The 21,201-nt window shown below is 47.8% G+C and overlaps 1 protein-coding gene across 5 annotated transcripts in view; it reads left to right on the top strand.

Moving 5' to 3' along the window:
* The window catches only part of LOC105075941 (scavenger receptor cysteine-rich domain-containing protein DMBT1), a 76,037-nt gene that overhangs the window by 33,731 nt on the left and 21,105 nt on the right, over positions 1-21,201 (top strand). For 4 of the 5 annotated variants that reach the window (XM_074373498.1, XM_074373496.1, XM_074373497.1 and 1 more), the window contains 15 exons: positions 2,191-2,259; positions 2,527-2,595; positions 5,523-5,597; positions 6,094-6,411; positions 6,558-6,587; positions 7,818-7,856; positions 9,073-9,220; positions 11,157-11,347; positions 12,499-12,528; positions 13,200-13,241; positions 14,279-14,596; positions 15,190-15,222; positions 17,020-17,052; positions 18,700-18,853; positions 20,381-20,598. In XM_074373498.1, the coding sequence (XP_074229599.1) occupies positions 2,191-2,259; positions 2,527-2,595; positions 5,523-5,597; positions 6,094-6,411; positions 6,558-6,587; positions 7,818-7,856; positions 9,073-9,220; positions 11,157-11,347; positions 12,499-12,528; positions 13,200-13,241; positions 14,279-14,596; positions 15,190-15,222; positions 17,020-17,052; positions 18,700-18,853; positions 20,381-20,598 (1,767 nt within the window). The remainder of the gene's footprint in view (positions 1-2,190; positions 2,260-2,526; positions 2,596-5,522; positions 5,598-6,093; positions 6,412-6,557; positions 6,588-7,817; positions 7,857-9,072; positions 9,221-11,156; positions 11,348-12,498; positions 12,529-13,199; positions 13,242-14,278; positions 14,597-15,189; positions 15,223-17,019; positions 17,053-18,699; positions 18,854-20,380; positions 20,599-21,201) is intronic. The other variant, XM_074373495.1, reaches the window with a different exon arrangement.

The raw sequence follows: 21,201 nt of genomic DNA, 5'->3' as shown, positions 1-21,201 counted from the left end.
CCAGTGGCATTTTTTACAGAAACAGAACCAACAATCCTAAAATTCCTGTGGTACCATTAAAGGCCCAAATAGCCAAAGCAGTCTTGAGAAAGAAGAACAAAGCTGGAGGCATCATACATCCTGATTTCAAAATATATTATAAAGCCACAATAATTAAAACAATATGATACTAGCATAAAAGCAGGCCTGTAGACCAAAGAAACAGAATAGAGGACCCAGAAATAAAGCCACACGTAAATGGTCAAATGACCTTTGACAAGGGTGCCAGCACACAAATGGAGAAAGGGTAGTCTCTTCAACAAATGGTGTTAGGAGAATGGAATATCCACATGCCTAAAAATGAAATTGGACTCCTGCCTTATACCACATACAAAAATTAACTCAAAATATATTAAGGACTTAAACATAGACCTGAAACTGTAAAATTCTTACAAGAAAACATAGGGGAAAGTCTTTTTCACGTTACTTGTGATAATAATTTCTTGTGACACCAAAAACACAGGCAACACAAACAAAAACAGGTAAATGGGACTACGTCAAAACTGAAGAGCTTCTGCACAGCAAAAGGAACAAATAACAGAATGAAAATGCAGCCTATGGAATGGGAGAAAATATTTGCAAGCCATCTACCTAATAAAGGGTTAACTTCCAAACTAAGGAACTTCTACAACTCAACAGCAAAATAAAATAAAATGAAATAAAATAAAATAACCCAATAAATAGACAAAGGACTTGAACAGACATCTCTCCAAAGAAGACATACAAATGGCAACAGGTATATGAAAAGATGCTCAATATCATTAATTATCAGGCAAATGCAAATTAAAACTACAATGAGATATCACCTCATATCTATTAAAATTAAAATTAATAGTAATAAAAAAGGTAACAAGTGTTGGTGAGAGTGTGAAGAAATCAGAATCTTGTGTCCTGTTGTTGGAAAGATAAAATGGTGCAGCCACTATGGAAACCAATGTGAAGATTTATCAAAAAAATTAAAACTAGAACTACCATATGGTTCAGCAGTCAAGCTTCTAATTGTACGTCCCAAAGAATTAAAATTAGGATCTTGAAGAGGTATCTGCAGTGTTCATTGCAGTGGTATTTACAACAGCCAAGTTAGGGAAACAACTCAAATGTCCATTGACAAACGACTGGATAAAGAACATGTGGTATATACATGTAATGGAATATTATTCAGACTTTAAAAAACGAAGAAAACCCTGCCATTTGTAACAACATGGATGAACCTAGAGGAATTATTCTATGTGAAATAAGCCAGACATACAAGATAAATACTGCGTGATCCCACTTATATGAGACCTCTAAAATAGTCAAGCTCATAGAACCAGAGGATAGAAGGGTGGTTTCCAGGGCTGAGGGGAGGGGGAAATGGGAAGGGGTTCAACTGATATAAAGTTTCAGTTATACCGGATGAACAAGTTCTAGAAATCTGCTGAACAGCACAGTGCCTGCAGTTAACAATCCGATACTGGGCACTTCAGATTTTAAGAGGCTAGATCTCATGTTAAGTGTCCTCACCAAAGAAAGAGGGGAGGAGGGACACAAAGAAACTGTGGGTGGAGTTGGATGTCCGTTACCACAATGGCGGTGGTGGTGACGTCACAGGTGTTTGCACACGTCCAAACTCAACAAATTGCACACATTAAATATTTGCAGTTCTTTGTGTATCAGTTATACCTGGATAAAGCTTTTTTTTTTTTCAAAGGAAACAATACAATACTTGATTGCCGTTTTACGAGTTCATGAGATGAAAACAGGGCTGCCTTAATGCCCTATGGAGACTCACGTGGCTTAGGCTACTCAGAGCCCAGATAAAGCCACCAAAGATCTAGCTGGAAACCAGAACGTTTGGCCGTTTAATTGACTGCATGTCCCTATGGTAAAACACATTTAGATTGCTCTTAAAAAGAGGAAAAAATCCACAGTTGGTTTAGTGGGCAACACTTGGAGAGCTGGAGTGGCCGAGCCAAGGGCGTATCCTCAGAGTAGCAGGAACTTCCACCCGCAGCGCGGTCTGACAGCCAGTGTTGGAAGGGAGCAGACCGAAACCCCAACAGGACAGACCTGGGTCCAGCACCGGCTCTGGGCTGGTTGTGAGTTTACTCTCCCACCGTGTGCGGAGGTGGTGCCTTGGTGAACCGGCCTCTCTGTGTTTCACGTCTGCAGGTCGAGCGTTGTCAGCAGCCGTGCCCACCACAGAGCCGGCGATGCTTCCCACAGCTCCCACCCCAGCAGGTCAGTTGGCATTAGTTCTGCGGGGAATTGGGGAAGGGCGCCGTGGGCTGAGCTCTGGGCTGGCCCCTTCCCAGGCCTGACGCCACACTCGTTGTTGACCGTATCCCTGCAAGGACTCTCTGCCTCTGTAGGAGCAGAGTCAGGAAGTGACATTCAGATTTGACCTTGACCTTCAGGCTGGCTCTGTTTTCAAACCTTAGTCTTTTTGAAGCTGGGATTAGGGGATGTCCTAGTTACTGGGATGCCTCTTTTCGTCTCTGCTGACAGGTGACAGATCTGCAACCGTAGCCCCAAGGGAGCCTGCAGCCCTGCAGTCCACACCCATGCCCCCCGCAGGTAAGTCCTTGAGAAAATGGGGGAAGGGGTTAACATTTGTGGAGAACAAAGTGTGATCAGAGGGAACCAGATGCTCTCCCATAAGTAACGCTTCATTTAATGTTGTTAATGCTCACAACAGCCTGCACGCACTGTTCTCCCACCCCACACCCGCATCCTTACTTTATGAGATGAGACACAGAGAAGGTCAGCTTCCTAGCATCACCCAACTAGAACATGATTCAGCCAAGATTTGGGCACTTACCTGTCTGTGTGACGTCTAGCCTTTTGGAGGGGCCGGGGAGGAGCTGTGTGTTCGAAGCTACCTTTGGGCTGCTGGGAAGAGAATATTCTCACAAACCTAACTGCTTAAGGTCCAGGTACATCCAGACCATCACCAGGTAACTGGGGAGTTGGCTGTGGCTTGTAACCTACTTTGGGACTTTTTAGTATAGAACTCCTAATGAGAAAAAAAGTCTTAAATTTATATTTACCACTAAAACAATCAGGCAAAATTTATCCTTCCTTCTTCATCCTGGTGGAGCCACTGCACAGCTGCTTTACAAAGAAAAGAAACTCGTACCATTTTTGGCACCTTAAGACTGGTTCTACAGTAACTCACATCAGTGGTAACTCACATTCCTAGGCCAAGCCTAATCGTGTGTGGGCTTAAAAAAGATGCTGTGGAGGATCCTTCAAAGTTGTGCATCAGCCCGACCACGGCCTGACTGCGGAGATGGCCGAGTATGCCTCACAGGTTGGGTCCTAGTTCAGAAGTGTCCTGTTTGGTTTGAAAATATAAGGTGAACTTGAATTCAGCCAAATCAGTATTTGGCCTAAAAATTCAAATGTTTACACTTTGTGGAAAAAAATACAAGCAGAAGTTCAGCCTCAAAGCAGCAGATTCTTTTCTAACCGGCTGCATCTGGGAGAGAGCTGCCCCCCGGACATGGAACAGCTTTTCAGTTCACACGGCTCCCACCACTCAGGTCGCTCGTTTATCTTACCCGTGTGGCCCTCAGGAACTTTAGAGTTTATGACCTCTGGGCGATGGAATTCCAGGCCCTCCACATCTGGGCCTGATAACCTCCCCAAACCTGTGTGTCCCTCTGGTTGACTCTGTGCCCCCACTGCTCCCCGATCTTTCCTGATTCTGTCCCACTGGTGGCTGGAATGACATCTCCACGAATGACAAGCTCTCAGGCTCCTCCAGGCCCATCCTGACCCGCAGCTCCTCAGCGCCTGAGGCCCCCGGGGGAGTACTGACTTCCGAAGCTCTCCTGAGACACTCAACATTTGCTGTCTGGTCTTGTGTCTCAAATCCCCAGCAAGTGCCAAGTTCCTCAGGGGCAGGGGCTCTGCTTCTTCTTCTGCCCCCGACAGCTCCCTAAATGTGGGACTTCCCGGTAAACATTCACCCGTGAAGACAGTCAGTCTTCACGTTACAGGTGCCAGTTCCACAGCTGTTGCGCCTACAGGTAGGACCCTATTGCATCCTGCATCCGGCACTAGACTCCGCCTGATCTGCAAAGGTCATGAGGTGTAGAGTCAGATCCTGGTTTGATTCCCAGCTTTGGTCTTTCACTCATCCGTTCTCTCAGTGGATATTGACTGAGTGTCCACAGTGTCCCAGCTCTGTGCCGATAAGCACTGGGGTCACAGCAGTGATCAAATCCCCTTCCCTCCCTTCTTTCATGGAGTTTGCACCTGAACAGAAGAAACAGACAGACGTGCCACATAATCCCCTCGGTTATGTGACCTCAGCCTCGTGACGTCATCTCTCCACCCCCCTTCCTCTCAGTTCCTCTCCATTGACCTGGGAATAATTAGAGGATTGAGGAAGGTTGTGAATGGACAATGCCTGAAGGTTCCTGGCGCCTGGCAGGCAGCCATACAGCAAAGGTTCCTTCTTTGGGTCGACTGCTAACCTAGGGGAGGCTGTGTGCAGAAGGGAAGGGCCCTGAGCTGTAAGGATCTGATCCTGGCTGTTCTCTCCAGCTGAATGACCTTGGCCCTCAGTCTCCATGTCATCAGGACCATGCACACTGGAGTCCACGCTCCCTAGAATTCTATGCCTTTGACATTCTGTGATGGACAAGGAGAGAAATGGCAGCTGAACTAAGCGTATGCCATGGAAAGCAAGAGGTTGTCATCCAGAAACAGAGCTGCAGGTCTTATAATAGAAATTGAGGGACATTTTACCCCCCAGCATTTTATTGTGAAAATGTTTTAAGTGTGCAGAAAAGTTGGAAGAATTTGACAGTGAACTCCTATCTAGACTCCTCAATAAATTTATCAGTCGATCTACCATCCTTCTATTCATCCATTGACTCATCTTATTTTTTTTAATTTTATTTTTTATTGAAGTGTAGTTGATTTACAATGTTAGTTTTAGGGGTACAACAGAGCCATTCGGTTTCATCTTATTTTTTATTAAGGTTTAGTTTATGTACCATAAAATTCACTGATGTTAAGATCCAGTCTGATGAACTTAGGTAATTATACACACTTGTGTAATCACACTGCAGTCAAGATTATAGAACAGTTCCCTCACCCTCAAAGGTTTCCTCAAGCACTTCAGATTGGATGCCCTCCTCCCTGCCTCCGTCCCGAGGAACTGCCAAAACTGTGACTTTCCTTGCCATGTTCAGGTGAAGTTACTGCACACCGGAGGAGAGGGTAGCAAAGAGAGAGGTGATGGCCAACTCAAACGGCAGGGCACTTGGGGCTACTTGTCCATGATCTTTGCTTTTGCTGACGGCCTTGTGATGCAGTCACACCGTGTTCTGTCCTAAACGGGGATCTCGGGGATATGAGGTCTCTGGCCTGCATCAGCATTATTCCTGCTGGATCCTGGGAGGAGGCAGGTGCCCCCTTGAAGCAGCTGTGTATCTTCTCCCAATGTTCCGACTATTTCCTGATGACAGTCCTCCCTTTTTACCCATCAGCAGCCTACGAGAACCCACTTCCCACATCACCAGTGATACCAGCGGCTCAACACCCACCTTCTTCTGCTCCTCCAGGTAAGGCTGGGTCTTCTTGTCTTATGTCCTCTGAGGTGACAGCGGTGACGAGGTCACATGTCCTTCACCGCCCAGCGGGCTACCCAGGCTTGTCCACGTGACTGTCTCAGAGTTCCCATGGAGCCTGTCCAGCACCATCGCTCCTGCCGCATCCTATTGGCTCTGTTGGCCAGAGCAAATCTTGGGCCGCCAGCCCAGAACCAGGGTGTAGGAGGATAGGCCCAGCCCTTCACAGCTGCAGGGGCATGTGGTAAAGAGTGAGGGAAGATGGCAGAGAAGAGACCACCGCAGGCAAGTTGTCTGACACGGTGTGGGGAAGGATGACATTCTAGGTGTCTGAGAGCCACGGGTCTGGGGAATGGCGTGGGGTCCTCCTGGCAGCATGTAGGGTTTGAGCAGCGAAGTCATGGGACATAAGGAAAGCTCGGTAGAAGGCAGCCAGTCATCAACAGGCCGGGGGGGACAGCTGTCACCCATGACCCCTTCTCCTCCCCAGGAGGCTGGGCGCCCGTGCGGCTGGTGGACGGCCACAGGAGCTGCGCAGGCCGTGTGGAACTGTTCTACCAGGGAGGCTGGGGGACGGTGTGTGATGACCTCTGGGACCTGCCGGAAGCCAACGTTGTTTGCAGAAAGCTGGGGTGTGGCTGGGCCGTTTCAGCCCCGGGCGAGGCCCACTTTGGGGATGGTTCTGGAAAAATCCTCCTTGACAACGTGCACTGCAGAGGAGACGAACAGCACCTGGAGGAGTGTTCCCACGCCGGCTGGTTTGCCCACAACTGTGGGCACCAGGAGGATGCCGGCGTGATCTGTTCAGGTAACCCCCGCTCCGTTCCCAGGCAGAGCCCAGCTCTGGCTCTTTCTGAGAAAGTCCTTCTCAAAAAACAGCATAAAAGTCACACTTGAAAATGAAGCAGTATGTTACTCACTCACAGCAGATCCTTCCATCTCTCACTCTTGCAGATGCTGAAGACCCAGCGGCCTCACCAACAGGTAGGGAAGGTGATGTTTACAGGTGTGGTTTATCAAAACCTGAGGAAGAGGTTCTGCTGGAAATTGGTAGTGTCTTGTTCTCCAAGCCGATGGAGTGATCGAGAGATGTGGAATCACCTGACCGTCCAGTGGGAGAGATGGGGAGAGAGCCCCTTCGAAATCGCTTGCTCCAGCCTCACTTCCTGCTTCTCCTCCTACGCAGTGTGCATTTCTCACTCTGGAAGCAGATTCTCAATTTCTCAGACTTCTGCATAGCACTTTTGGTTTGTCAGCCCTAAGGGTTGCGAGGGGATGGCAGTGAGGTACAGGTAAGCGGGGGTTGAGGGATGAGAGGCAGATAAGGACACTTCCTGCCCAGGTGCAGGTGGCTGGGGAGTCAGACCCAAGCAGAGTCTAAGTGAGCCAGTTTCATCCCTACCTCTCCTGGACATGTGACGAGGTCACATGTCCTTCACCGCCCAGCGGGCTACCCAGGCTTGTCCACGTGACTGTCTCAACGCCTTGTTCCTGGTGCAGCCCTGGCCCCACAGAGCTTCCCTTGCTGATGGAGTTTTCTATGCCAGTGCCCTCTCTCCTTCGTCAAACCCCCAGGTCTCTAGATGCCTGGCCCTCAGCCAGCTCTCAGCCAGAGGGTGAGTTGTGAATAGAGCTGAGGGGACAAGGTCTGGCAAAGCTTCAGTCACATCCTCGCGTGGACGATCAACTCTAGCAGTTGGGAATGGATTGGTCCTCGGAGAGAATCTCCAATAGGAGGTTCCAGGCCATGTGTCTCTGGCTGGAGAGATGTTGGGGGCAGGAAGGAGGAGCCACAGGACCCGTAGATCCTGACTCATCTCTGTGTAGCACCAGGTCAAAGGAATCAGTCCATCAGTGCCTCTTCCCATTCCTGCATCAAAGCCTTGTAATCCAAACCCTTGGGCCACTGGGATTGGCTACAGGAGCCAGAATTTCACGTCTTTAGTTTTCGTAAACCCCCAAGTTTAAAAATATCTCATTTGCATGTGTGGCAAGAGAAGAATGCATGGAAGTGTGAGCAGATCTAGAGCAGTCCGTCTTCCCTCCTGCACGTGGACGGCCCCTGCGTGCTCTGGCCTCGCCCCCAGAGACTGACTCAGTAGTTCTGGGAGGGGCCCCGACAGCCTGTCTGTTACCAGCTCTTTGGAGGCTCATGTGTGGATGCGTGGATCTCAGTCCCAGCTGACAATCCCATGTCCTTTGTGTGTTTGACAGATCACCCTTTGGCTACGGCGGCAGGGACAAAAGGTGCAGGTGAGACTTGGGTGTCCTTGGCCACCCTGATCATCACCGTCTAGCTCAAGCCCTGAAGTGATTCTTCAAGGAAATTGAGCAAAATACTGCTGCCCTGAGTCACTCTCTGAGCCTATGTTCTGCATGAAGAGTCCAGTAACGAAGGCCAATGAATTTATGGTTCCAGTTCCATTTCTATTAGCCAAAGAAGGAAGTCCAGATAATCCAGTGGTGCCAGCCTTCTTGGTGTCCCAGCGTGGACACCACCTGTGAAGGGCAGGCAGGCGGCCATTAGCACAGCAGCATGGCCGGGGCACTGCCCAAGGGCATGGCTTCAGAGGGCTTCCACCGTGAGGAGCGCATTTTCCTCTCTGTCCTTTCTCCTTCTCTGACTGTCTGTGTCCTTTTCCATCCTTCCTTTTTCATTCTCCATTTTTTTCCCCTCTTCTCGCCTATACGCTGGGTTTCCAGAAGCTCCACTGAACACTTCTTAGCACCCTTGGAGAAAAAGGGCTAACGTGACATAATGCATAGAGCGCTTGGCTCGTCCTTCTAGGGAAGAACCACAGCTAAGTGACACGCTGAGTGTAGATCCGATTCTTACCCAGCCAGGTCATCTGATGGAGGAAGCCATTGCCACAGGTGTCGCCTTTAGTTTTGGACTGAATATTGGACAGATGGCTAGACAGACAAGCAGGTGGAGAAACAAATGGACAGGGAGACACAGACAATATCAGTGTTGGAGAGTGTGGATGACTCAGGGCTACTTCTTTCCACTTAGTAGTGGATTTTCAATAGTGTAACTTGAAGAAATTACAAGTGATGGCAGGTGGGACACGCCGTCCTCATATACATAGAGGCTCCTAGTCATTCCAGCCTCAGCTGTGAAAATGAAGCAGTCTGCTCGTTTCTGCTGAGGACCTGACAAAGTCGAGGCTCTAGGACCCAGCACAGTAATTCGAGAGGAAGGTTTGGGCTGCTGCTGGATGACTCCTCCATCCAGCAAGCATGTGTCAGTGGCAGAATTCTCAAAAGAAGTGAGAGCAGCTTCAAAATTCAGACACTTTCATGCCCTGACGGCCTAAGTTGACCAGAGGTTTTAAACTATACCTCTGATCCATCCTAAGACATCCCCACAAAGTAAAACCTTTCAAGGAAAGAGAACGGAAGGAACTGTAAAATGAGTGAAGTGAACAATGGAAAAAACTGCAATTCTAGAATATCTTTCTGCTTTTAGAAAAAGCTCAGTGTGGCAGCATTATTACTAACCCATCTGGAGCGATCAAGAATCCCCCTCGGAATGAAATGCACGACAACATAACGTGTGTGTGGCAAATCAAGGCAAACACATCGGACCACATACTGCTGGCGTTTCCGAAACTCAGGTAAGTCAGAAGTACGTTGCTTAAGTTCCTGCGCCATTTAAATTTCTAAGCATTTACTCCCTTGGTTGGTTCTCGTCAACTGAAAGAGTCCTTTGTATCTTGTTTAAGTTTCTATCTTGAAATAACTATGGACACACAGGAAGTAACAAAAGTAACACAGTCCTGTGCACCTGTCACCCCGTGTCCCCCATTGGTGGCATCTTACTTAATTGTAGAACAGTGTGGAAAGCACAAAGCTGACACTAGGACAGTACCATTAGCTCGAGTACAGACTTACTCAGTTTTCACCATTTTTCACCTGTGTGTGTGTGTGTGGTTCTGTGCAATTTTATCCCGTGTGTAGATTCACGTAACCACCACCACAGTCTAGAAGCAGGTAGTGTGTTCCACCACCACAAGGGAAGGACCCTTTATCCTTTATGTTCACGACCGGTCCCCACACTGTCCCTGGCAACCACTGATCTATTCTCCAGCTCTAGGGTTTTGTCGTTTTGGGACAAGATGTTATGTCTGTGGGATTACACAGAACGTATTCTTTTGGGATTCGCTTTTCTCACTCAGCTTGAAGTCCATCCAGGCTGCTGTGTCTATCAAGAGTTTGTTCCCCTTTCTTGCTGAGATATATTCCATTGTGTGGCTGCCAGAGTTTGTTTAACCCTTTCCTCCACCAGAGGACACTTGTTTCCAGTCTTGCTGTTACACACAAAGCTTCTGTGAACATTTCATACACAGGTTTTTGCCAGAACGTGAGTTTTCATTTCTCTGGGATGAATGCTCAAGAGTCAGCTGCTAGGTGGTTGTATATAGTAAGCGTGTGTCTAGCTTTTTAAGAACATGCCAGACTCTTGCCGAGTGACTAGCATTTTACATTCCCACCAGCAACATGTGAGAGACCCAGTTTCTCCATATCCTGGCTAGCATTTGCTGGTTTTTTGTTGTTTTTTTTTTTGTATTAGCTGTTCGTCATTTTTAGCATATACATCTTGGACATGTTGTGTTAGATGTGTCTCTAAGGGTATCTTTTTCATTTTTTTTTTTGGAGTGACCATAATTGATACTGTTTTCAGTTTTGGTTTCCATATGTTTGTTACTAATATATAGAAATATGATTGATTTTCACGTGCTTCTATGAATTTGTAATTAAAATGAAATTCATCTGACATGCTTTGCACAGGTGTGTGTGTGAAAGAGAGGGAGAGGCTGAGAGTATGTGTGTATGCATTTCAGCTTGCTGGTTAAAGGTGCAGATTCCAGGGACCCCCCCAGACCTAATAAATCAGGAAATTTTAGGTTTTAATACTGTAAACAGAAGGTTGATGTCATTCATAGGTGAATGTCTTACAGAAATTAACCTTCAGGAACAACTTAAATTTTTGTTAATCAAAATATGACTTGGAACAGACATCTTACCAGGCTGAGGCATGAAGATGGTTTTCTGATGCTAGCATTCCAGACAGAACTTCACAGTAATGAACAGCAGAATCAGACATCCTCCCCAAAGCAAGCTGAGCAGATTCCATCGTGCACGTGCGGCGGTGCACGTCCCTCTGGGCAGGTCGGCTGCCGAAAGCCTGTGCACAGGAGGTCGTTAGGAACTTGGAGCCATGTTCTACTGGCCGGCAATTGCCTGGCCCTGCCCTTGACCCTGGGCTTCGAGGTCCGCTGCAGTCTGGGGCTGCTCAGGGCCACAGCAGGGGTACACGTGGTGCCCCAGACTCCTTCCCTCTTTCAGGTAGAATCCCATCCCTGAGGCAGTGGCTGTCTGTCTGAGAGAAAAAGAACCGGGATAAAAGGCACCCCTGCTGTGTTTGAATGGCAGGCTTGTAATCTGGGCCCAGCCTCTTTATAGTAACAAAGCAGAGTCTGCTTTACCACCTCCCTCTGAGATCTGCTGACCAGGAGACTAAGAGGCACCCACTGGTGTTTGCTTCCGCAGCCTTGACTGTACCAATGAATATTTTGAAATCCTGGACGGCCCTCCATCCTCAGCAAAGTCCCTGGGGAAGACCTGCTTTGGTACCCACCTCACCTACGTGTCCTCCTCCAGCACAATGACCCTTGTGTATTTTCGAAGCTTCAACAACATAGGGAAAACCTTTATTGCCTATTATTATTCTGAAACCAAAGGTAAGAGTGGTGGTTAAGAGCAAGAGACCTGGAGCTAGACCGTCTCTGCCTGGGGACTCTGGGACCTTGGGCAAGAGACTTGGCCTCTCCGTGCCTCAGTCCCTTCCCTGTGCAATGGGGGTAATGAGAGAGCCTTACTTCTTGGGTTTGTTGTGAGGGTTACCTGCAGTGATGCAAGTAAAGCACTCCACGTAGTGATGCGCATGGTAAATGCTTAGTAATTGGCAACTTCATGACAGGCTGTTTATTTTCATAGAAACATCTGGTCGCAGGTGACCCATTCAATAGGAAGCCATTTCTGAAGTTACTCTGAATCTAGTACTAGGTGGATGTTTTAGGACCTACAGGAAAAGGTGTGATCCCATCCGTAGAGAGGCTCATGCACAACCCAGAGGGAGTCCAGGGTGACGCACGTGACTCAATTAGAGGACAAATGGAAAACAGCACGTTAAGGCAAACAAATAGAACACACTAGAACATACTACATTAATGCACACCTACATCTCAGCAAAAGGCATTAGGAAAGACGTTGGCTACAAGGAGTAAGGAAAATGCAGGAACCAGCCTTAGACTTGGCTTTCAGCCCGGCTAGGCTGTGAGCAGAGAAACAGAGAAAGGACATAGCGGTGAGAAAACAGTGTGAGCCTAGAGGTGGGGTGTGTAACGTGTGTGGTGTGAAGGCACACAGAGCTAAGCCACGGGTTTCTGGGGAAGTGCAGTGAACGCAGTTAGGCGATGACAACAACGGTGATCAGAATAACAGCGGGCGTTTGTTGAGAGCCTGGTTTTTTGAGCACTTCTGTTGTCTCCTGTAATGCTCATACAGACCCACGGTTCTTCCCCTTTCACAGATGAAGAAACTGAGGCTGGAGAGGTTCAGTCATTGTCCCAAGGTCACGCAGGGCTAGGGCTGCACTGTTTCCCACTGAGAGAAAGAGGCTGAGCCCGTGGGGAGTTCTGGCATCCACCTTTTTCAAGGTGCTGTTCACGACACTCTCCTGTACTCTTAGCAAGGGCCAGGGTGACCCACTGAGCAAGCCTGGGGAAAACGCTGTGAAATACAGAGGAGGTCCACTGTCACACGGTGGATCCGGGAAGTCACTGTCATTGACATTAAGCAGTTACTGACAACGGCTCCCTTGTATTTGCAGAGGCTGTTTCTCGGACCCCGCGCCTTGTCAGTGAGTCACGTGTGCTGTTGTTACTTCATCTTTGTTCCTCATGCATGTTTCCTTCTCCGGCCCACTCCTGGTGCTCGTACTGTCATAGTTTGGTCTCTCTCATGTATGTTTCCTTATTTCCTGTGTAAGCCCGCTGTGGCTGACAGTCTGCCCACACTCATCGTGCACACGGATGGTGCCCATTCATAGTGGAACCAAGTTACACATGTCAGCAGTTGGGTCACTGCCTGTTGACAGTTGTCAGTCTGATTTCCTAATCCTTCATTTTTATCAAAGACAGTGAAACACACCTAATCAGACACTCCACATTTATGGAAAGTTAATTACCACCAAAAAAGGGGGCAGAAACATGCAAAGGAAATGGCTATTTTCTAGAAGGACACTAGTTGTGAACGCACTTTAACACAGAGTGGCACAATTTAAATGTCCTGTTTCCAGTGAGCAGGCAAAAGAATGGACTGTTATTTCTGTTGTATCCTGCACACGAGAGAAAGGTCAGGACTGACATGTAAAGAGAGTTTGATTTCCAAGCTCACTCTTATTATAAAGATGACATGAAGAGGGACTCAGCCAGAATTTGGGCATTTCATGGAGGCTGATCTCAGGACACTGCCACTGTGACTCGCCCGAGGCCTCCCTTTTTATCTCAAGTTGTCTTCTTGTGTCCACAGCCGTCCCTACAGCAACACCCAGGATGGTAACAGCAAGACCAGGTAAGCCGTGGAATGCATGCTTTTCTTACCCACTGTCCTTTTTTTGGGGGGAGGGGTAGTAATTAGGTTTATTTATTTATTTTTAACGGAGGTACTGGGGACTGAACCCAGGGCCTCGTGCATGCTGAGCACATGCTCTACCACGGAGCTGTACCCTCCCTGTCCTTTCCTCTTGTTACCGGCATTGGTACCTGTTTCATGGGCAGAAACTGGACCAACTGTAAGTGGTCCATCTGGTTGCAGCAGTCCGGCTGGCTCTGAGCCAGCTCTCCAGGGCCGTTCGGAACGCTTGGGATCTTTTGGGTCTAGCGTCCCATGGTGAACAGAGTTCATTTTTTTCAGTGCCTTTCAGAGTCATCAAAGTCTGAGTGGCTCTCAAGTGCCCTCTAGTGGGATTGTATCTTTTCTTTATATGGCCTGGCCTGATCATTGATAACCTCACAACTGCATCCTAATAGACATTTTCAAAGTGGAGTGTCAGAGCCATCCTAGAGGCCATGAGGTAGACTAGGAGAGAGAAAAAGAAAACTAGTGATGTTTGGAATCAGGCAAACTGAGTTTGGATCTGCTCCTTCGCAGATGTGGGATTTGGGGTGAATCACTTTGTTTCTCCAACTGTTGGTGTCCTTGTACTTAAAACTGGTATAACAATACTCTTCTTTCCTGAGTTATCATAAAGGTGAAGGCAAACACACACACACACACACACACACACACACACACACACACACACACACAGAAAGCACTTCCCGAAATCACAGATCATTCTGCAAATTATGATGTTTTTTAGTGTTTAGCCAAGACAGGTTGGCATACACTCCTAGCCCAATAGATACTCATTTAGTGAACAGTTTAGGTTAAGTGTTGTTTTGGCAGTCTTAATGACTTATCAGCTGCCAACTAAGAGGTTGACTAGTTGACCGACCTTTTACCGAGTTCTCCATCCCTAACTGTGGCGTGGGGGTGGGGAGTGCAGCCAGCTCAAGGGAAGTGAGCAGAGCGCCCAGAGGCCACAGCCACCAGGTCTCTGTCTGCAGGGGACTGGCCAGAGCTGCGGCTGGTGGGCGGCTCAGGACGGTGCTCAGGACGCGTGGAGGTCCGGTACCAGGGGGCCTGGGGCACCGTCTGTGACGACCTGTGGGACCTGAATGAAGCCGAGGTCGTGTGCCGACAGCTGGGCTGCGGTCGGGCCGTGTCCGCCCTCGGGAAGGCCCACTTTGGCCAGGGCTCCGGAGACATCTTCCTGGACAACCTCCAGTGTGCGGGGGTGGAGCGCTACCTGGGCCAGTGCGCCCACTCGGGCTGGTCGGAGCACAACTGCAGCCATCACGAGGACGCCGGTGTCATCTGCTCAGGTATCCCCTCCCCTCTCAGGCAGTAGTTTCAGACGTGCTGGTGGAAGACATTTTGAAACTGTGCATCCCAAAAGGATTTTTCTTCCCTCCATCCACTCACTTATTCTGTCGTCAACCAGTCCTTGAGCATCTGCTCTGCTGGGTCCTGGGCTCAGACACACGCCCTGGCCCGGGCAGCTCCAGGCTGCACACAGGAGGTCTCGAATTAGCAGGCACCCCCTTCCCCAGGGTGTCACGGTGCAGAACCCAGGGCCCACCTCCAGAGAGTGCAGTGAGCTGGGTTTGGGAAGAGGCTCTGGAATTTGCCTCCTAATGAGTATTCCAGGGGATACTGTGCAAGGGGAACCGTGAGTGATCCAGCTCTGGCCACCAAGAGGCGGAGCTGACCCAGCTGCTATACCCCGCTTACCAAGGACAAGGACCAGGCCAGAGGAGGGGTGGATTTGCCCAGGATGCAGTGCTCTGAGTCCTGTGCCCCAAAAGGCCACGGTCCTCTCCTCTTCATTCCCCACCCCACACCCTGGTTACCCCACCTCCTCCACACTTTGAATTCACTAAAGAGAGTGACCTGTTGCCTTTCTTTATGCATTCAGATGCAGAAGACCTGCCTCCTCCTACACCTCCAGGTATGCCGATATTTTTTTTTAGTCTAAGTAACTTTATAATAATATTAACTCCAACAATAGCATCAAATACTTACAAATGCTAAGAACCAGGCACTGTTCTGAGGCCTTTGCATATGTAACTCATTTAATCGCTATGATAATCCCACAAGGTAAGTACTTTGATTATTCCCATTTTCCAGATAGGTAAATTGAGATACAGAGTTAGTAACGTACCCAGGACTAGCCAGTGGATTTGAACCCAAGCGGTCAGCGCTCTTAGCCACCAGTCTTTTACTGCACCTGTTAATTGGCCCCAGCGACACAAAGACCAGGCAAAACTAACACAAAGAAGGGAGACCTTTTGCTCAGATTATTGCTAATCTTCAAGACAATCCTGGAAAAAAAAATTACAGAGGAATTTGAGACGCGAAAGGTTTATGTAACTTTCCTGAGATCACACAGCAAGTATATGGGAGAAGCGAGTTTTGACCCTCATCTGTAGGACCCCGTAGTACGTGCTCTTGGGGATCTTACGACTTTTGCCTGTTTTCAGAGATCGCATAAATTAATGATTGATTGACATTCATCTGTAATAAAAACCAAAGATTTGAAAAGTCAGGTTAACACATACAGTGTAAATTCTGAAATGAGGCTGAAGGTAAATGAAAAGACATTTTGTTTCATTGCAACTGACATTTCTGAGCATCTGCTCAGCAGCAGGTGTGAAGCCAGAGTTCCTGCATAAGTATTCGATCCTTGCAGCAGAGGATTAAGCAGATCAAGAAACCTGCCCAGGAGAGCTCAGTTAGAAAGGAGCAGAACTAGAATTTTCAAGCACCATCTCTTTCCCTCTGAACGCACCTGGCTGTCCTCACACAGCCTCAGAGAACATGCACAGGTCACAGGTCACTGACAGAAGCACCTCTCTGGACACTTGGCTGCAGGAGACCTTGATGTGTTCTGGGTATTCCTGCGGGGCATATGTGTTGGGGTCATGAGTGAGAAGAGAAAGGCCGTCTGAAGTTAAAAGACCTTCGATCGGGGTAAGGGCAGTATATGTTCAAATCAAGGCTTATCTGTAGTTTTCTCGTTTGTGTAACTCGGCTAAGCTGGAAATGACATGGATGATGGGGAAATGAGGAAGGCCATGTCACGTGAAAGGAGTCCTTCTGGTCATCTGCTACTCCAGAACGTAGTGGTTTAAAACAACAACCATTTAGTTACAAGTCATAGTTTTGGGGGTCAGGGCTCTGGGCTGCGAGAGTCTTCTGTTCTACGTAGCATTGAGCAGGGTCACCTAGTGGCTGGTCTGGAGAGTCCAGGATAGCTGCACTCACACACCTGATGTCTTGGTGGGGACAGCCGGGTGAATGGGCTCAGCCAAGGGCTGTCTTCCTTCCCAGGTGGTGTCAGGATCTCTTCACATGGTCCCTCCCACACGGCAGTCAGATTTCTTCCAGGGTGGCTTGTTACCACGAGCAAGCCAGTATTCCCAAGACAGAAAGTGGAAGCTGCCAGTGTCCCAAGGCACAACATCGCTCCTGCCGTATTCTGTTGTCAGAGCAGCCACCGAGCCCACTCAGGTGCAAGGGAGGGGACCTAGACCCCCGCCTTGACACGAATCATGTCCAGGCATTTGTGGCCTTCCTTCCTTTAGTCTGCCACAGGACCATAGGGAATATTCACTCAGCACCTTCGCACTTTTCTCAGTATTCAGTACGTTGACTGATTTCTCAGGAAATCCTTTGCTAACTTATAGATGAAGCTAAGCGATTTCTCCCTGGATGTCATCAGTATCTCCCTTTTTTTCCCTTCTAGGTCTTTCCACAGCTTCTCAGGATCATGTGACAGGTAGCTGTTGTTTTAAATTGAAATGGTAACTCCTTGCCAAGAGAACCATCACAGTAGATGCCCGGCATTGTGCCCAGGACCTGACACTGAGAGGCTGGTGCGGCTTCTCTGCTGCCCAAGCCAGTCCTGCCACAGCCCCTTCCAGAGAAGGCAGAGCATGCAGCACAGGGAACTGTGTTCAATATTTTGTGGTAACTTATGGTGAAAAAGGATGTGAAAACAAATATATGTATGTTCATGTATGACTGAAGCATTGTGCTGTACACCAGAAATTAACACATTGTAAATGACTATACTTCAATAAAAATGCATATATACAGAGAGGACAGGGCAAGCCAGCCGGGGCCTCAGCCGGAGGAGCCCCTTAGTCCTCACCACTGCCTTGCTGAGGGGCACTGCATTTGTACTTCTAATGCTTGTCAATGCTGACTTTTTCACCAAAAGAGCAGGCTGGGAAGGGGGCACGTGGATCTGCCCAGGTCAGAGTAGGCAGGAGGATGACAAGGGACTTGAGGAGAATGTGGCTCAGTCCACCTGGCCGTCCTCAGCCAGCCTCCTCTGGGTACAGCCCTGCAGGGGGCACCCAGGATGGGCCCCACTCATCATCCCTGCCACGTGTAGAGGCTTCGAGACACCCAACTCCTGGGGGCTTCCGTGTCAGTCTGACGAGGACCACGTCTTGTAAACTACAGACGCCATCAGCAGTAGCACTCTGGGCTGACTGTCACCTCACCACTTCCCATCACCCGTCGTAGGAAAGACCAGGAATCTGTGGGTTTCCAGGAGGATTACGAGGTAGTCGGGAAGAACAGAAAGAATTAAGCAACTTCATAATTTGGGCACAAGGTCAACAAAACATCATGTTTTCAAATTTCCTCTGAAATAATTTGATGATTTCTAATTTTTGTACTTTTTTTGTGTGGCATGCTCCTTTAAATATATATGCGAGTGTGAAAATGTGTGTCTATTTATACGAATAGGACAAGTAGTATGGCAGAATTAGATTTGACTTGTTTAAATCTTATAAATCCAAAAACCTGTAAGTTCCAGTCTCAGTAGATACTGAGCTAAAGGAAACACAACCTACCCAGAAAAAGTGATGAAAAAGTAGTTAAAGGGAGGTCCCAGTCGTAACTGCCCCAACAGCCCACACTGCCCCCTTTCCCTTTGTCTCCAACTCCTTGGACCCTAAAGTTGTTCCAGAGCCTCTTGTTCCCCAAACCTCCTCAAACTCACCCCTTCCCAGGGCGCATTCAGCCTCTGTCTCTTTGTCTCTCTTCCCCAAACTCTCATGTAGATCTGTTCTGCCTCTCTCCCAGCAAGCAAGAATCCTTCCACTTAGAAAGACGGTGGGGAGAGTAACGGACAGGACAACTGTGACGTTTTCTTCATCCAGAAAGAGGAGGAGAGGGAAAGGCAGGGAGCTCTCACACATTAGTACCTCTTGATCTGCCAGAGTTAGGTTGCATGGACTCTCCTTCCCAGGAGATGTCTGGGCAAAAAAATCTCTTCAGGCAGCCTTGTGCGTCCACCCAGGCGGGCTGCAGCCTGACTCCACCAGGCCACTGGGTGGGAGCTGGTCGCTACTGGGATCACACGAGTCACATCAAGGGGACACATCCTGATGTCCTTCTTCTGTTGTTGCAGGAGGAAGTAACTCCTGTGGAGGGGTCATTTCCAGTATCTCCGGCTCATTTTCCAGCCCGCTGTATCCAGAAAACTACCCAACAGACATCCAGTGTGTTTGGGAGATCCATGTGGCTAAAAAATTCCGCATAGAGCTCATGATCCCAACTTTAAAGTAAGAAAACTTTTTGATGAGAAAAGTCTATCTAAATAAGAACACTGGTTTGTGAAATCATAATGGAGATATTTCTGTTAGTGAGGAACATGTAGGGGTTAAACCTGAAGAACCCAAAACTCTTTCTAGTTTGAAGCTTGAGTTGATTTTGTAGAGCTGCCCAGTGAGTTACTTCTAGCTTGAAAAATTCAATACGTGGTTTATTAACATATTTGACTTAATCCTATCATGATGCCTTTTCTTTTCTTTTCTTTTCTTTTTCTAAAAATGTGACAAAAATCCTCCTTATCAGCTTTGCCATCGCTATATACTGGGTACTAATCTTCACCCTCTTAGACTTTCTTTTTCCTTTATCTAAATTTTAAGTAAGCAGTACAAGGCTTTCCATACACATCAGTCAACTACTCCAGCCTTGAGCCCTGCATTCTCTAAAGGTTGCCACAAAGTAAAAGATATTACATGGATGTAATATCTCATCTGTGATGTAAAGAGAATAGAATTTCCAAAATCACTGCCATTTTTTATCTTCAGGACATAAAGTAGTAGCTGACAATGATTTAGTATTGGCTGTGTGCTCAGGCTCCGTACTGTGTATTTGGTATGCTTTGCCATAGTCCAGCGCCACCATAGCCCTAAGATAGATGTCCTTGTCTCCCCAGTTAGAGATGAAGAAGCTGAGGCTCAGAGAGGTTAACTTACTGGCCCAAGGCTTATGTCTTTAGTCCTGCTGAATGTCAGAGACCCAGGTCTTCTGGAAGATTCTGTAAGCAGAGTCTGTACAATGCCATTCTTACTGTGTAGGACACACACCATGCTCTAAACACAGCCATGCTGTGAGATGCCATGAAAATCCCTCTTCAATGCGCACTGAACTGTTGCTCAGTCCAGGGTGTCAGACATGCCTTATACCGAAGAATATTCTAGAAACATATTGTCTTTGTTGACTAAAACCCTAAGGACACAGATCGCTCACAATGAAGTGAGAACCTTGAACCGCATCTCTAAATCCTGTCATGTTATCAGTTATCCTTCAGAATCAGGCCTCACCCACATCCCCTTGAGTAATTACCACAATGCAGATACTCTTCTACTTTCTGACATTTTTATTTTAAAATCGGATTTTTTTCCCTCCCCAGGAATTTGGGTATGAAAAATGTTGTGAAATACATAGGTATGAAAATCTGGTTGTGATGTTGGCTACATGCTGATCATTGGGGAGGATTTACTGTTAATTTATTTGCAGTGTGCATTTCCTACTGTTCCATGTAAGTTGTGATTGGCCAAAACCATTACGATTTTGAAATTTCTGTTACTGAACTGTAACCACAAGCCTCACACATTCCTCAGACAAAGATAGTAAGAGTTTATCTGACGGTAAGACACCTGCAAAAGTTAATTGATACTTTATGTATTAATATACAATTTAAAGTATAATTCAAATATTTAACCTGTGATTGTCAAAGTTTTCAAGCTTTAAGATCTAGGAATCTCTGACTTGCTACTAACCCTGCACTGAACTTCGCCCAGGCTGGAAGATATCCTTGGATGCCCCTACGACTCAGTTGAAATCTTCGATGGCCCCAGGATTGCCTCGCTGTCCATGGGGAAATTCTGCGCCTCTGCAGCTGTGATGTTTTTCTCCTCCTCACACATCGTAACTGTGGTGTTCCGGAGTGATTCTGTGATCACCAACACTGGCTTTTATGCTCAGTTCAATGCGATTGAGCAGGGCCAAAGAGAGTCAGGTAGGAAGCTTCAAGTAGGTTTTTGCTCTTGAAAAGACAATAATTTTCTAATTTAAGAAACTCCCCTGTTAGCAGAGAGGGCTGGGATTCAGTTTTAAAAGCCCCGTACACACTTAGCTCCATAAGCCCTGCTGCATTGCTGCTAGATTTTTTTCACTAAGAGGGCCACGTGGGCAATTGAAATAAAGCAGTGATGTGCAGCCTGTTTATAAATGAGCAGGTTGCTTCTCCCCCACAGCAGCGACTAACACTGCCTGCCCCCCCCCCGGGAGCTGTCCAGGGTGCTAGAACCTAAAAGCCAAATTTTCGAGAATTCTCTTCCCTCCACCAGCTGGCACACTTCCCACCTTGCCTGTATTGGACCAGAGATTCATCCAGATAAGCAGAGGCTTGGGGACTCCTTCAGCCATGGCCCTATAGGCAGTCGTAACAGAGCCAGGTCCAGTTTGCGCCCAGTAAGCGTACTGTCTGCCAGTTGTGAGACCCCTGATTCTCAGGGGTCCCTACTCTTTCAGATCACCAGTAACTCTTTCAGATCACCAGTAAGTCAGGTGGTAACTCCCTGGTTGTATTTTAAGGCTGGGGGTTGGATGTTGGTTTCTG

The sequence above is a fragment of the Camelus bactrianus genome, chromosome 11, assembly GCF_048773025.1.
Source record: "Camelus bactrianus isolate YW-2024 breed Bactrian camel chromosome 11, ASM4877302v1, whole genome shotgun sequence".
NCBI lineage: Eukaryota > Metazoa > Chordata > Mammalia > Artiodactyla > Camelidae > Camelus > Camelus bactrianus.
Note: the sequence above shows the minus strand (reverse complement) of the source record. Positions and strands in the feature narration are given on the sequence as shown.